Source organism: Lepisma saccharinum, chromosome 27 (assembly GCF_977018435.1).
Source record: "Lepisma saccharinum chromosome 27, izLepSacc3.1, whole genome shotgun sequence".
NCBI lineage: Eukaryota > Metazoa > Arthropoda > Insecta > Zygentoma > Lepismatidae > Lepisma > Lepisma saccharinum.
Window position 1 is genome coordinate 8,435,728 of NC_139255.1, and position 12,850 is coordinate 8,448,577.

The 12,850-nt window shown below is 38.2% G+C and overlaps 1 protein-coding gene across 7 annotated transcripts in view; it reads right to left on the bottom strand.

The window, feature by feature from the left end:
- Positions 1 to 12,850, bottom strand: part of TfAP-2 (transcription factor AP-2) — a 497,362-nt gene that overhangs the window by 218,433 nt on the left and 266,079 nt on the right. For 5 of the 7 annotated variants that reach the window (XM_083113497.1, XM_083113491.1, XM_083113492.1 and 2 more), the window contains exon 3: positions 1,023 to 1,241. In XM_083113497.1, coding sequence (XP_082969623.1) covers positions 1,023 to 1,241 — 219 coding nt within the window. The remainder of the gene's footprint in view (positions 1 to 1,022; positions 1,242 to 12,850) is intronic. The other 2 variants (XM_083113493.1, XM_083113494.1) reach the window with 1 other exon arrangement.

Genomic DNA, 12,850 nt, shown 5'->3' on the forward strand with positions numbered 1-12,850 from the left:
GTGATCGCACCAATGTGCGAGGATGGTGTGAACTGTCACTACATGCTAAACCACTAAACTATCTCATGCGCGCCGACTACGTGGGTGCTCCGGGGCTCAAGCACCCACACAAATAATCTTGTGGGTGCGGCGCACCCACAAGATTTTTAGTTTCATAAAAACAAAATAAAATAAATATTTCTCACTTGCCACTATCAAAAAATAATAAGCAATTAAAACATTGAGATGGGACAGACTTTGATAAAGACAAGCTAACATTGCACAGGGACATGTTTCTAGATGTGCGCAGAACGAACAAAGAAAAAGTGGCCGACTTGTCAGACATTACAAATATTTTAAGTAGAGAAAATAGTGGTCCCATGCGTGAAATGCTCACAGAATTTGTGAAGTTTGTATGGGTGATTTTAACTATACCTGTTACTTCTTGTACTACTGAGCGGTCATTTTCAGCACTTAAGACGATTGAAAACGTTTCTGCTGTCAACAATGACCGAAAAAGGATTGAATGATTTGGCAATTTTGCATGTTCATAAAGAAATGACTAAAAATATTGACATTACCAAAATTGCAAACAAATTCATAAGTGCAAATGACGTAAGAAGGAATGTGTTTTATATTGAAAGTTAACATGTCATGATTATTATTATTTGGTACATAACGTTAGTCATTTTGTAGTTTCTGTTCACAACAAAATCCTTCCATAGTTCTCTCTGCAATACAATTAAAATTATTTGCATTTATGAAGATTTTTTCATTTTAATTTTTTGAATGTGGTATTTTCTTTAAGTAACGTGTTGATAATATCATAGCCTCTTGCAATCATTGTGCAGGTAAGTTGTTTAAAGTATACAATACTTGATAATTACAGATCTAACCGCCATTGATATGCACCCACAGAAATTTTGGAAAGTCGGCGCCCTTGAACTATCTTGCTTGCTTTTACACGAGGCGCACCATAAAAGCATGCAGGTCTATCAGCAGACAGACAGGCTCATGCAGCTGATCTGTGTGATGTCTCTTACCCTTGATATTAAGTGCAGCACAGTAGTTACATCGATGGACTGGTGTGAGGGACTCACCTGACCGTCTTCAACCGAGGACAAAGCGTTGTGTAGGACGAGCGGGTCCTGTGGATCCAAGCCTGAATGTCCCGCGGGAACAAGAACATCCGGTCGCCTGACGCTGTATTCCCGCCTGTTTGAGTCGTAGGGGAAGGCTGCTGCGGGGTGCATGTTTGCGGCCTGGAAGAAATTAGAAATAAAATATTACTAAAGGTGTATTTGCGCCAGTGTAGCCAACTTAGCTCTCTTGGAGCCACATTTGGCTCTTTAGCGCTCTCGTTTAGTTCCTAAACATCACGAAATGCTCCAAGGAGATTTCTAGCCCCAGGAGTGAAAATACAGTCACCATTTTTAGGGTTATTTCGATAAGTATTCCACATTCAGAGCTCCAAGGATGGCAACTCTTTTCTTAATATTTTGGTGTCATATATTCTATCTCCGGAGCTATAAATGTGCAATTACTGACAAATTTTAATTACAGTATATTTATAAATTAGCATTTTGATTCAAAACAGGGTTTAGTTATTTAGTTTTAAAATCTAAATTATATGGCATCCATATCCCTTCGCACATTTCTGAACACAAAGCTATTGTACACTCCTCAGAACAAGTTTGGAATATTCTTATATTAGGCAATGGGTGATAGGCACGGTGGCATGTGTCAGCGAAGACACGAGAACGTCCAGCCGAGATGTACCATGTGTTGTTGCATTCCAAGACAGAGCTTGTAATCAAGGGGTCCCGGGTTCGATACCCGGTGGAGGCATTTAGAGGTTCGGATCCCACTTTAAACTGTAGGTCCAGTCCCGATTAGCCTTACTGTGCATAAAGTGGACTTAAAACACCAATCAATCAAATCAATCCAAGGCTGGGCCTTTCACCTCTAATAAAACAATATTCCAAACTTTTTTGTGAGGGGTTTATAAATGAAAATTAAAATATGATTTCATTATTGTACAAAAACATTTAAGGTAATGTATTATCTATTAAAATAATAATTATTAGAAGAAAATATAATTTCTGTAAGGTAAAGGTAAATAAATGTTTTCCTAAGCAGACTTCGTTACATGTTTGCTTTTCACTACGAAATCATGTATTCCCATAAAATGCAGTAACGAAAAAATCACAAATTGCAATCACGAAAACATTACGAAAAACTGACTTTACTGAATATTTTTCAAGCCTGAGTTTACACGTAGGTTAATGGTTAACGCTCTCGCCTTTGGTTCGAACGGTCCCGGGTTCGATTTCAGGTGGTGTGAGTACCAGTGGCGGACGTTCTATATATCCAGGGCAACTCACGCTACCCCTGTCAAGGAAATGGGTGGTCAGCTCATGTTGAGTAGTTTGCTCAAAATTTGTGGTGTAAAAAGGAGAACAAGGTGTCAGAAGATGAGTGATAGTAACAAATATTTAATTATATTGCAGTAAATTTAGTTATATATAACTTTTTCTTTATCTATATGTGGGTGTTCTATTGATATGAGTAAAAATATTCCATTGAGTATGAATTCTTCCGACGAATGGTTTTAGATACGTACTTGAACCAGGCGGTGCCATCCTCAAAGCGTTTTAGGTATGGATGCACAAAATTGTATCAGATAAACTCCTGTTTGGTGATCGTGATATTGCCTGTGTACGGAATGCCAGAATCCGGACTCGAACATAGGACCACTGGCTTTACAACACGTCACAATTTTGCCTATTTTAGTGCATATTTTTAAGGTTTTTTGGCATATTTAGTAGCTTCTTAGTGCATATAAATCCTCAGTCTAGTGATTACACAACACAAAGACATCATGCCAACCTCGATGGCGCAGTGGTTAGTACAGCACGACTCCATGAATCCCGGCCTTTGCATGGGTGATGTTTGTGAGTGTTCCCTCATCCATTACATTTCATCACTGCGGTTAGCCAAAAGTTTCAGAAAAGCGACGTAAAATAGACAAATCAATCAAAAAATCCATCATATCCTCCATCAACTAGCTTACTTTCAATCAGCAAGACTTTGAAATGGTCTGGTATCTTCAGATAAACTAAACTACAGGGTGGGCCGTAAGTCAGGTGATGCTTCATTTTTCAACTGTATTAAATACAGGGTTCGAACCACAAATATACCGATTAAGGTTACTATCTCTTCAACTCCACTCGAAAATGATAAAGTTCGTGCCTTGTGGTTCCAAACAGGTGCGTACACGCAATGTCGGAAGGGGGAGGGAGTAAGGCCAGCTGACTTTTATTTGGACAGTGACAATGATCTTCAGTAGGCATGTGTAGAAGAACAAACGAAGGTGAATTCGTGATGGTAAATTGAATTACAAAAGCAGGAAAGCCGTATAACAAGATTATCACATGCTCCAAAAGTGATACTTTCTCGTAGAGGAAGATAGGAAACAGTGACTGCAAGGTGTCCACCAGCAGGTGTAGAGTAAGATAACACGAACCGAAGGAAAATAAAAATTGAAAGACTTGTGTGGGAATCGCATTGATAAGAACTGGCAAAATTCGTAGTGCTTTGACCAGTAGTACTACTTGCATAGCAGAAATTCTCTGCTTTCATAAGGGCCTAATCTAATAAAGAATGGTACACAAATTTCAGTTTGTGCAACGTTTTGAAAGAATGAGACTGAGCTTATTCCTGAGCCCCTATCAGTTATTCTTGCACGCTTAATGTTTAGTCTCACTTGATATCTGTACCTGGGAACTCAAATTTCAAAGCATGTTATGAACATGCTGAGGAAACGTAGACCTTATCTTGCACTTTCTCAATGCTACCTCCTTGGAAGTGATATTATCTTAGTGCAGTTTTATTTACCTGTTATGTAATACACAGGTTTGACAACACGATCATTAATACTTAAGGGTGACATCTAGCGACAAAATAGTAATGCCATTCTAGGCTATATTTCATAAATTTCAAGGATATCTCTTATAGTGTAATCCACTCAGATAATATTAGCTTGTATATCAATGTGATCCAAATACTCCAGGAACAAAATAATCGAGTTTTGGCGGTGATCTATGAACTGAAGCTGGGTTGCCAGTGCCTTCTTTTCGTAACTGCTCTTTGTCTTATTTTTTTCCACCCCCTCACTATGGAAAGTGGTTAAATTATAGCTCAAAACTAATAAAAGGACAAACAGTCGGAAACTACACGAAGTGCAACAACTGTTCCGTTTTGCGACTTAAATACAGACTTACCCTCGTATATTCAAACACTGACACATCGAACAGGGATTATGACCTGGATACTAAATGTTGCTCCAAAATCATTCCAAACTATCATTCAGTTCGCCAAACTCTCTGTAGAGGCATATATCCACGAGTAGATAGATACCAACCAGCTAATGGTCTGTCTCGAATCTGGGGCTAAAGATATATGTGTGTATTTAGCAAAGACGGTCGGGTCGATACTAGCCCAAATTTCAGATATGACAAAAACCTCCTCCTCCCTTCCTACAGCGTCCCATTCTGTTCTCCAGCCCCATTCACAGCGAGAGCGAAGAGACCGGAAGAAATGAGGGAGACGATAGCACAATCCGGAAGGAGGGAAGAAACCAGAGATTCGGAGAGAGAGAGAAAGATGAGATGAGAGTTTGAGAAATTGAATCCACTCAAAACCTTCAGCTTTAATCATGTGGCGCTTCAGTTAATGTATCATTGCTTGGTTTCACCTACCAGGCAATTCGATAATGCAGACTTCTTGCTCAGTTACTAAAGTAACCAAGTTAATTTATGCTGAATTGCCTACCGGGTGTTTCATAAACAATTGAGAGGTTACAAAAATGTATTGCCAAGTAAACTATTGAACTTACGTTAATGAAACCAGTCCAGAAAGATCGAGGAACGCCAACAGTTTGTGCGTTTGTGTTTTGTTAAGCTGAGAGTTCATATCCTTGCCGCAAGGCGACACTCAAATCACCCATATCACTCACAGTGTTTTGTACAATGTTTTGGTCCCCAAACTCACCGGACCTTACACCGTGTGACTTCTTTTGTGGGGTTTCACCAACAGGGTATTCGTTTCACCGATGCCGCGTGAAATCGCAGTCCTAAGGGAGGGTATCATAGCAGCGATACACTATCGACAGGCCAATGTTGATGCAAGTGTAGCAAAAACTAGACTATCGTGTGCACTATTTGTGTCACCCATGGCGCACACATTGAACATTTGTAGGTGTTAAAAAAACTGAGTTTCTTGTTCGTTCTGGACTGGTTTCATTAACGTAATAAGTTTAATACTTTACTTGCAATAATTTTTTGTAACCCATCAATTATTTATAAAACACCCTGTATAACTATTAGATCATGTTTCACACATGAATAAGTGGGCTGTAATTTTCTGTTATGGTGTGACCGCGCTAATTTTTCTTATAATAAACTTTGCATTTTATACAGGGTATTATTTGAAGGTGGGTGAGCCGACTGCATTAACATCTCGCCACTGAAGGTTCCAGGTTCAACCCCCGGCCTGAGCATGGATGTTATTTGTGCCCTTTCATCTACATCTAATCATCATTCATCCCATGGTCGCGATTAGCCAAAAGTGTCAGAAATGCTCGTTAAATAAACTAAATCAACATTTAAAAATCAATGATTGATTGGATTCTTTTACGTCGCATTTTGCCGTATTTGGTTAACTGCCACGATATAGACGAGATATGATATGGTGAAATTAGTGAAGGGACAGTCACAAGGAGCACCAATGCCCAGGCCAAGACTCGAACCCGGAACACTGGGCGTCGTAGCGCGCTGTGCTAACCATTCTGCCACTTAGGCTGGTTCATAAATGCATAACATATAATACATGGGCAGGAGACAACACAGGTTTCCAGAGGATTATACTGGATGTTGTTCCAGGCACCAGACCCTCGTTAGTCTACAAAATGTAGTCTGCTAAACTGTTTCGTGAAGCTGTAAACACGAATTGCCAAACAAACAGAAACAAATCTAAGTACGTTTTATGCTTTAATTCTCTCTATGTTCAATTAGCCTAATTGTAATTGGTCCTAGCTTTGAAGTGAGATCCGAACCAGTGCCATGTGATTCTGCCGGGGGATTGAACCCGGAACCTTTTGATTACTAAGCGAGAGTGTTACCACTTCGCAAGCAGAAAGAATCAAAATATCATTCACGGCTCTAAGTGTGGCGCTTTTCATAAACATTTCACTATCGGCTGCCATAGCATAGGCGGGCGCACCGGGGGGGGGGGGGGGCAATTGCCCACCTAATCATGGACGTCCACAATTTTTTCCTCGGAGGGACATGCAAGGTATTTTTCCAAAAGGCATGTTGCCCCGATAATAGTGTTGCCCCCCTCAAAAATCACCACTTGAATTTGAAATTACCGCATTAATGTAATTTTAGGTTGACATTCGATTTCTGAGAGGCATGTGTGGCCATCCTTGCCCGCCCCTACCTTCCAGACGTCCATGTCCCTACATTCACCTAGAAATTTAGTGTAGAGGAATCTTATGGTCGTTATTAAATAATATTATACTCAAAGAAAATTAAGTATTTTCAAGCCATTAAAGTTCAAAGCAACTACGGGGGAAGGAGGTGCAGTGGTCCAACCACAGGGGGCAATGACATTGTCCCTCCCCAACCATGGACGGAAATCAATTCTAGGGGGGGCAAACATTGACGTAAAAGAAAGCAAGAATCTAAGAGTAGCATGACAAATGGATACTCAAGATGGAATTAGTTTTCACGTCTTTCTTGCATTATTTCTTCCAGACGGCCAAGACCAGCTGCAGGGGGGCACAGAGGGGCAATTTTCCCCCTCGATATCAAATACAAATATAAACACATTTCGTAAAATTTCCTTGCTCGTTTCCCTCGCAATATCTGCTTTTCTTAGTCTTGTCAAGTTCAGAGCTGTAGCTAGCGGGGCGGGAGTTGGCCCTGGGCTCCGATCGATCTTAAATGAAAAAAATTGTAAAAGAGAATGCCATGGCGTCTCATGAATTATCTTGCGCAATATGAAATCAATATTGTTTTCAGTTTGCAAATATTTTCTTGATCGCTTCGCTCGCAAATTTATTGTTTTCTGTAAAGCATTGCAAATTACCAGAGAGAGAAGTTATAACTATACTAAGTACTTCAGACTCTTGCTCCTAACCAGTTTTGTCTTAAATGCATGAACACAATTGTTTTGAGGAAAAGGAGCGCGGCACATTTCAGAGACAATTTATTTATTCGTTATAGTGTCTCTATGTTGCTACATTATATAATATATGTATATATAAGTATATGTATGTATACATATACCCATCAATGCAATGTAACTAAAACAGTGAGATAAAATGGCGTTTTTCTTTCTCGACTGAACTTTCATCAAGGCCATTGCCCACCCTAATCAGAAGGACTGCTCACACCTATATGTGCCATAGCATAACCACATAAATGTCCATGCATCAAGCACCGTTCAGGTTGGACCATAACTTTCTACCATCACACTCACGAAAACGGTAGGAGGTGGAGAGTATATCAGTTTCCTGTCTGAAACGAAAGTAATTTGCCTGCCTAATGAGCAATTTGAGGAATGTGAGCGGTGGCAGCCGCCAACCCAGTCGATGAAGAAAGAGGAAGACAGGGAGAGAGAGATACACAAGACCCGGTGAAAGGGAGGAAACAGGAAGGTTCGATTTTCCAAGACGGTAGAATTTTCAGATTCTTATAAAATGCCAGCCTCTCCTTGGGTTTTCCTACTCCCGGATTCATTCTTTGCAGCCCCTCCCGTCGGCCGTCAGCCACTCGCAATCTCCAGGTCTGGAGGAGAAAGGTGAACGAAGGGGGTTCTGGAATTTCAACTCTCAAAGACAAGACGGCAATTCCCCCCGTGCCTGGAATGCTAACGTAACTTCCTGAATTCACATTGTTTGGAATTAGGGAAAGTCGGTAAGCGTTTCCTGGACCCCGGTAAATTGCTTAACAAAGCGACTTAATGAAGTATCTTTCTTTTGGAAAAGGGGACTTTCTTCAAGAAAAGTTTACGTATTAATTAAAAGAGCCAATTCACCGTTAAATTGATGCGATTATGGACCACCCTGCATCACCAACGCTTAGAAAATAGTAGACCAGGCGTTACACCTCAATTTAGGTTGTAGAGCTCCCGCGTAGCCTCGTGAGTAGCACTCTTGCCTTTGGGGCCAAGGGTCCTGGGTTCGATTAAAGCTAAGATTTTGGGGAGCTGCTTGAAAGGAATAGTACTTGGGTCTTGAAAGCCAGAAAGCACTGACCACTTCCTGTCAAGCATTTTTATCTTCTGAAACATTTCTCTTCAATTTTAAAAAAAAAAAAAAAAAATACAATTTTTCACTTTCCTTGCTCGTTTTTCTGTCCTTATGAACTATTAATGTATATTACTTCAGTTTCTCTTCCTATTTTCATCTATCATTGTGATTGTTATCTTCCGATATATCAAAGTAGGTAAAGAGAGAGAGCGAGAAAAAGATAGAAAGGAGAGACAAGACGGAAATAGAAGATATACGTAAATAGATGAAATACGGAAATAGATAAAAAACTGAAATAGATAAAAAACTGAAATAGATAAAAAACTGAAATAGATAAAAACTAAAATAGATAAAAAACTGAAATAGGTAGATAAAAAACTGAAATAGATAAAATACGGAAATAGATAAAAAAAACTGAAATAGATAAAAACTAAAATAGATAAAAAACTGAAATAGGTAGATAAAAACTGAAATAGGTAGATAAAAAACAAATAGATAAAATACGGAAATAGATAAAACACGGAAATAGATAAAAGACATAAATAGATAAACGATAGATAACAACAGAGAAAATATAGGAAATATTAAGAAGAGAAAATGTAGAAGAAAAGGAAAATGTAGAGGTCAAGATGGAAAGTATGAGCGAGAAAGCCAGTAAAGAAGAAACAGAGAAAAGAAAAGATATGGAGAAGGAAATGAAGAGAGCGAGAGAATAAGAAATAAAGATAGAAAAGAAAGGGTGAAATAAGAACATAGATAAGAAAAGAAGGGGTTGCAAAAGAAATAGAGGGAAATATATCAATTCGAGAGAAGGACAAAGAGTGAGAAAGAAAGAGGGGAGAGGCACGCGGACAATGTTCACCTGCCACAAGGAAAAAAAGAGGAAAAAACGATGCAGGAATAAGAGTTTGCGACCAACAAACAGCAAAATGTACACATGGCGAGAATAACAGCTTCACAACATCTATGTTTTAAAAATCATTTTCATAATTCTCCCGACCGAGAGGATGATATTCCGGCGGTGGCAGCTACAGTTTTGAAGATGATAAAACGGGCAGAATGGTGAGAGGTGGAAGCACGGGGCTGCTGGAGTGACAAGCGTGGAGGCGTTGCACAACCGCATTGTTTGCCTGTCCATTTTCACAGCCTCGTCCCTCAGAGGTAGGGATAAATCAGAACCAACTGCAGGTGGGATGGAAATGCCCAGACTACCAAGCTCTTCAAGTGCCGCTACTCGCATCATTACATTGGAATTCCCGTTCAATTAGGTATATTTACTGTTGTGAATTTCTGAACGTTACAGGGAAGTTAAAAAGAAATGGAGGCCGATAGCCAGAATTTCATTTCGGAAGGGGCTCATTCCTTATCAGCACAGACGTCGCCAGAAATATTTGGGGGGCAGTTCACTTATAAAACTGGATCAGTAGAAATAATAATGATAATGACTATTACCATCATTATTGTTATTATTATTATATAAATGAAGATACTTTGCTACTTCATCCACCGTATGAGTGAATATCCAACACTGTTTTCCATTATTTTTCTTACATTTTGTACAGTTAGTTTACTGAAATTCATAGTTATTGTATTTTATAAACTTCTACACATTCCTTTAAAATAAAGGTTTAAAAGTTAGAGCCAAATTTTACTCAAAGTTTATATTCTGTGACCTCTCACAAAGAAAACTATGAGTTTTAGAAGCTGTGGATCCATTTATTCTTTGGATTTAATGGTAGAATATAAAAACATAACTTGGTTCCTCTAGTATACACTAAACTTTCTTTCGATTAATGTTAAATCCTGCTAATGAAGTAAAATTAATTACCACAATATACTATTTAAATTAGATATTTGTAGGATTTAGGGGGCTTCAGCCCTCTTAGCCCTCCCCCTAGCTACGTGCCTGATGGAAGTATATGAATAACACTTTCACTTTCTTCGAATTTTAAAAAAAAATAAACTACAAAACTACATATGCGGCGTTTCTGCCCATAACTTTCTTCTCTTGAACTAGGGGAGTTGAAAACTGATTATTATGTGTAGGTGGGGAAACAAGAAGTCACCCCACATGAAGGGGCAAGTCTCTCGAATACTCCAGAAAGTGTTCTAAACCGTCTTATATTGACACATTTTAAAAGACTAGCGTTGTTTCTAAGTGGTGGAGCCAATACGAAATTTCAATCAGGTGGGACCATGTTTGGGTGGACAATGCTACTAAGATTCTCTCTCTCTCTCTCTCTCTCTCTCTCTCTCTCTCTCTCTCTCTCTCTCTCTCTCTCTCTCTCTCCCTCCCCCTTTTAGTCCGGTTTCAACCTCTGTTTCTTATTCTTTCGGGTGGCCATATTATTTTGACCCCAAAACGGGACATCCCAAGGTGATCGGTTTATCCCCTTCCTGAAAAATCGGTTAAGCCTAATTATAAAATTGTTATAATTAACACATTATTTATTAAAGGATGGATCACATACACGATACATCATAAACAATTCAATACACTGTTTGTGTATTCCATTATTTTAGTTTAGTTCTTCGTCTGAGAAAGACTGGTAGAGGGCAGAATAGTTACATGTAAAGTGATCAGTTGGTTCTTCACTTGTCAGGAAATATGCCATTTGTGGAAGTATAGACCCTACATGTGATCAAAGAGAGGAGCTTTTTTTCCAAGATGAAGCACGTTTATATTGAATATTTGAGTGTGTACTTTAATTTATGAAACAACTGTTGTGAATGCAGTGTTGTGCCTATGTTGGAATGAATTATGCTACAGCCACCATAGGCTATGAAATAACACAGAAATAGTACACAACACAAGATAGCTGACTTTTTTACATACGCTTCAATACACTTTGTACACAGTACATCACAGTTGTGTTTTCACATTATTTTTCTGGGTGCTTCAAGCTTAAATATCTCCTCCGTGCATTAACCATGCCAAAATTAGAAGTCTGTCATATTTAATTGTGTTGGCTGATTTCGTCCAAACGGAATACCGTATCTGTCCTCCAAAATATCTGGCTACTATGAAAATGGCAGTTTCCATCTTCAAAAAATTAGTGACCACAATTTGGCACCCAACGCTCCCCAAACATGCACTACATTTTTTAAAAAATATATATTGTCAAACTATAACTCAATTAATGCTCTAAAATATTGGTTTTTAAATCTTAATAAACTACATTGGTCAGCAACTTTAGAGTTTTTAATATGGATACAATGCTTAATTACATTACTATAAACAGTAAGTGAAATATGATCTCCCGTCGTCAAAAGGTATTAATTATGATCATCTTGGTATGACTTACACAGTGCTTCTAGTTCCTTCTGATCAAGTTAGATGAAGAAAGAATTTATCAGAAGAACCAGTTTTCTTGAGAACAACTCAATTCTTCACAGGGTTTGCATGTTTAAAACAAAAGTGTTTTAAACAACATGCCTTTGTTTTTTTTGCAAATGTTTAAAACGTTTAAAACAAAGTGTTTTAAACATTTTTTCAGACTTGTTTAAAACACATTTTGATACTTGATTTTTGTAATTTTATGGATATTTGCGTGTTTTGTAACTACGCTATTTCATTCAATGCGTGTCATTCTGTTTCCTGTGCATAGAAATCTGTCCAGTGGCTGAAAATGTATATTGAAGTAACAAAGAAATATATCGTGATGAATACCCGTGGGGCAAGTTTAAAACACCTGGCTATGTATCTTTTACAGGTGTTTAAGAAAGTTTTAAAATTGAATACTGCATGGATGAAACAATTTTGTTCCCCACTTAACACTGCAAAATGTGCACATTGTTGTTTTTGTCAATATTTAGTTGCATTCGCGATAAAATGTCCAACAAAAAGAAAAACAGAGTAGCTACCACGTGGACTCACTGGGGCCTGGCAACTGTGGATTATTTGAGGCTTCTCGAACAGCCTACATGTGATATTTATTTAAGACTAACATAAATGTGTATTTTAAAGAGTTAGTCAAGCGTTTTCTTTATAATAGGAACACAGTCAATCCTTGGATGATTAAGAGATTCCTTATTAATCACTATTCTTAGAAAATAAGTCAATAAAATAAACGTTTTATTTGTTTAAAACCTGTTTTCTTCGGTTCTTGTATAAAACATATTTTCTTCGGTTCTGTTTAAAACAAAAAAACTTTGTTTCTTTTTAAAAAACACAAGTTTTGAATTTTGCATATCAGGCACACAACACAAGAATTGTCTTTTGAGTTTGTGTCAAAACGAATGAACTTTAAATTCTTGTTGTAATTCCTTATTGAAACTGCATGTACGCTTCTACAAATAACGAAACACGCTCACAATAATACAATATATTTTTTTTAGCCTGAAAAATGATGTCTCTCAACTATAGACTTGGTTTTCAAGACAACTCCTAGACTTTTTTAAAACTGGACAAATGGTGGATTTTTTAGTAATACTGCCGGGACGACCGGGACACGCCTCTGAAACGGGAATGACCGGGTCAAAACGGGATGTATGGTCATTCTATTATCTTTCTCTAATTCTCAACCGCTGTTTTCACTTTCTCTCCCTTTTCCT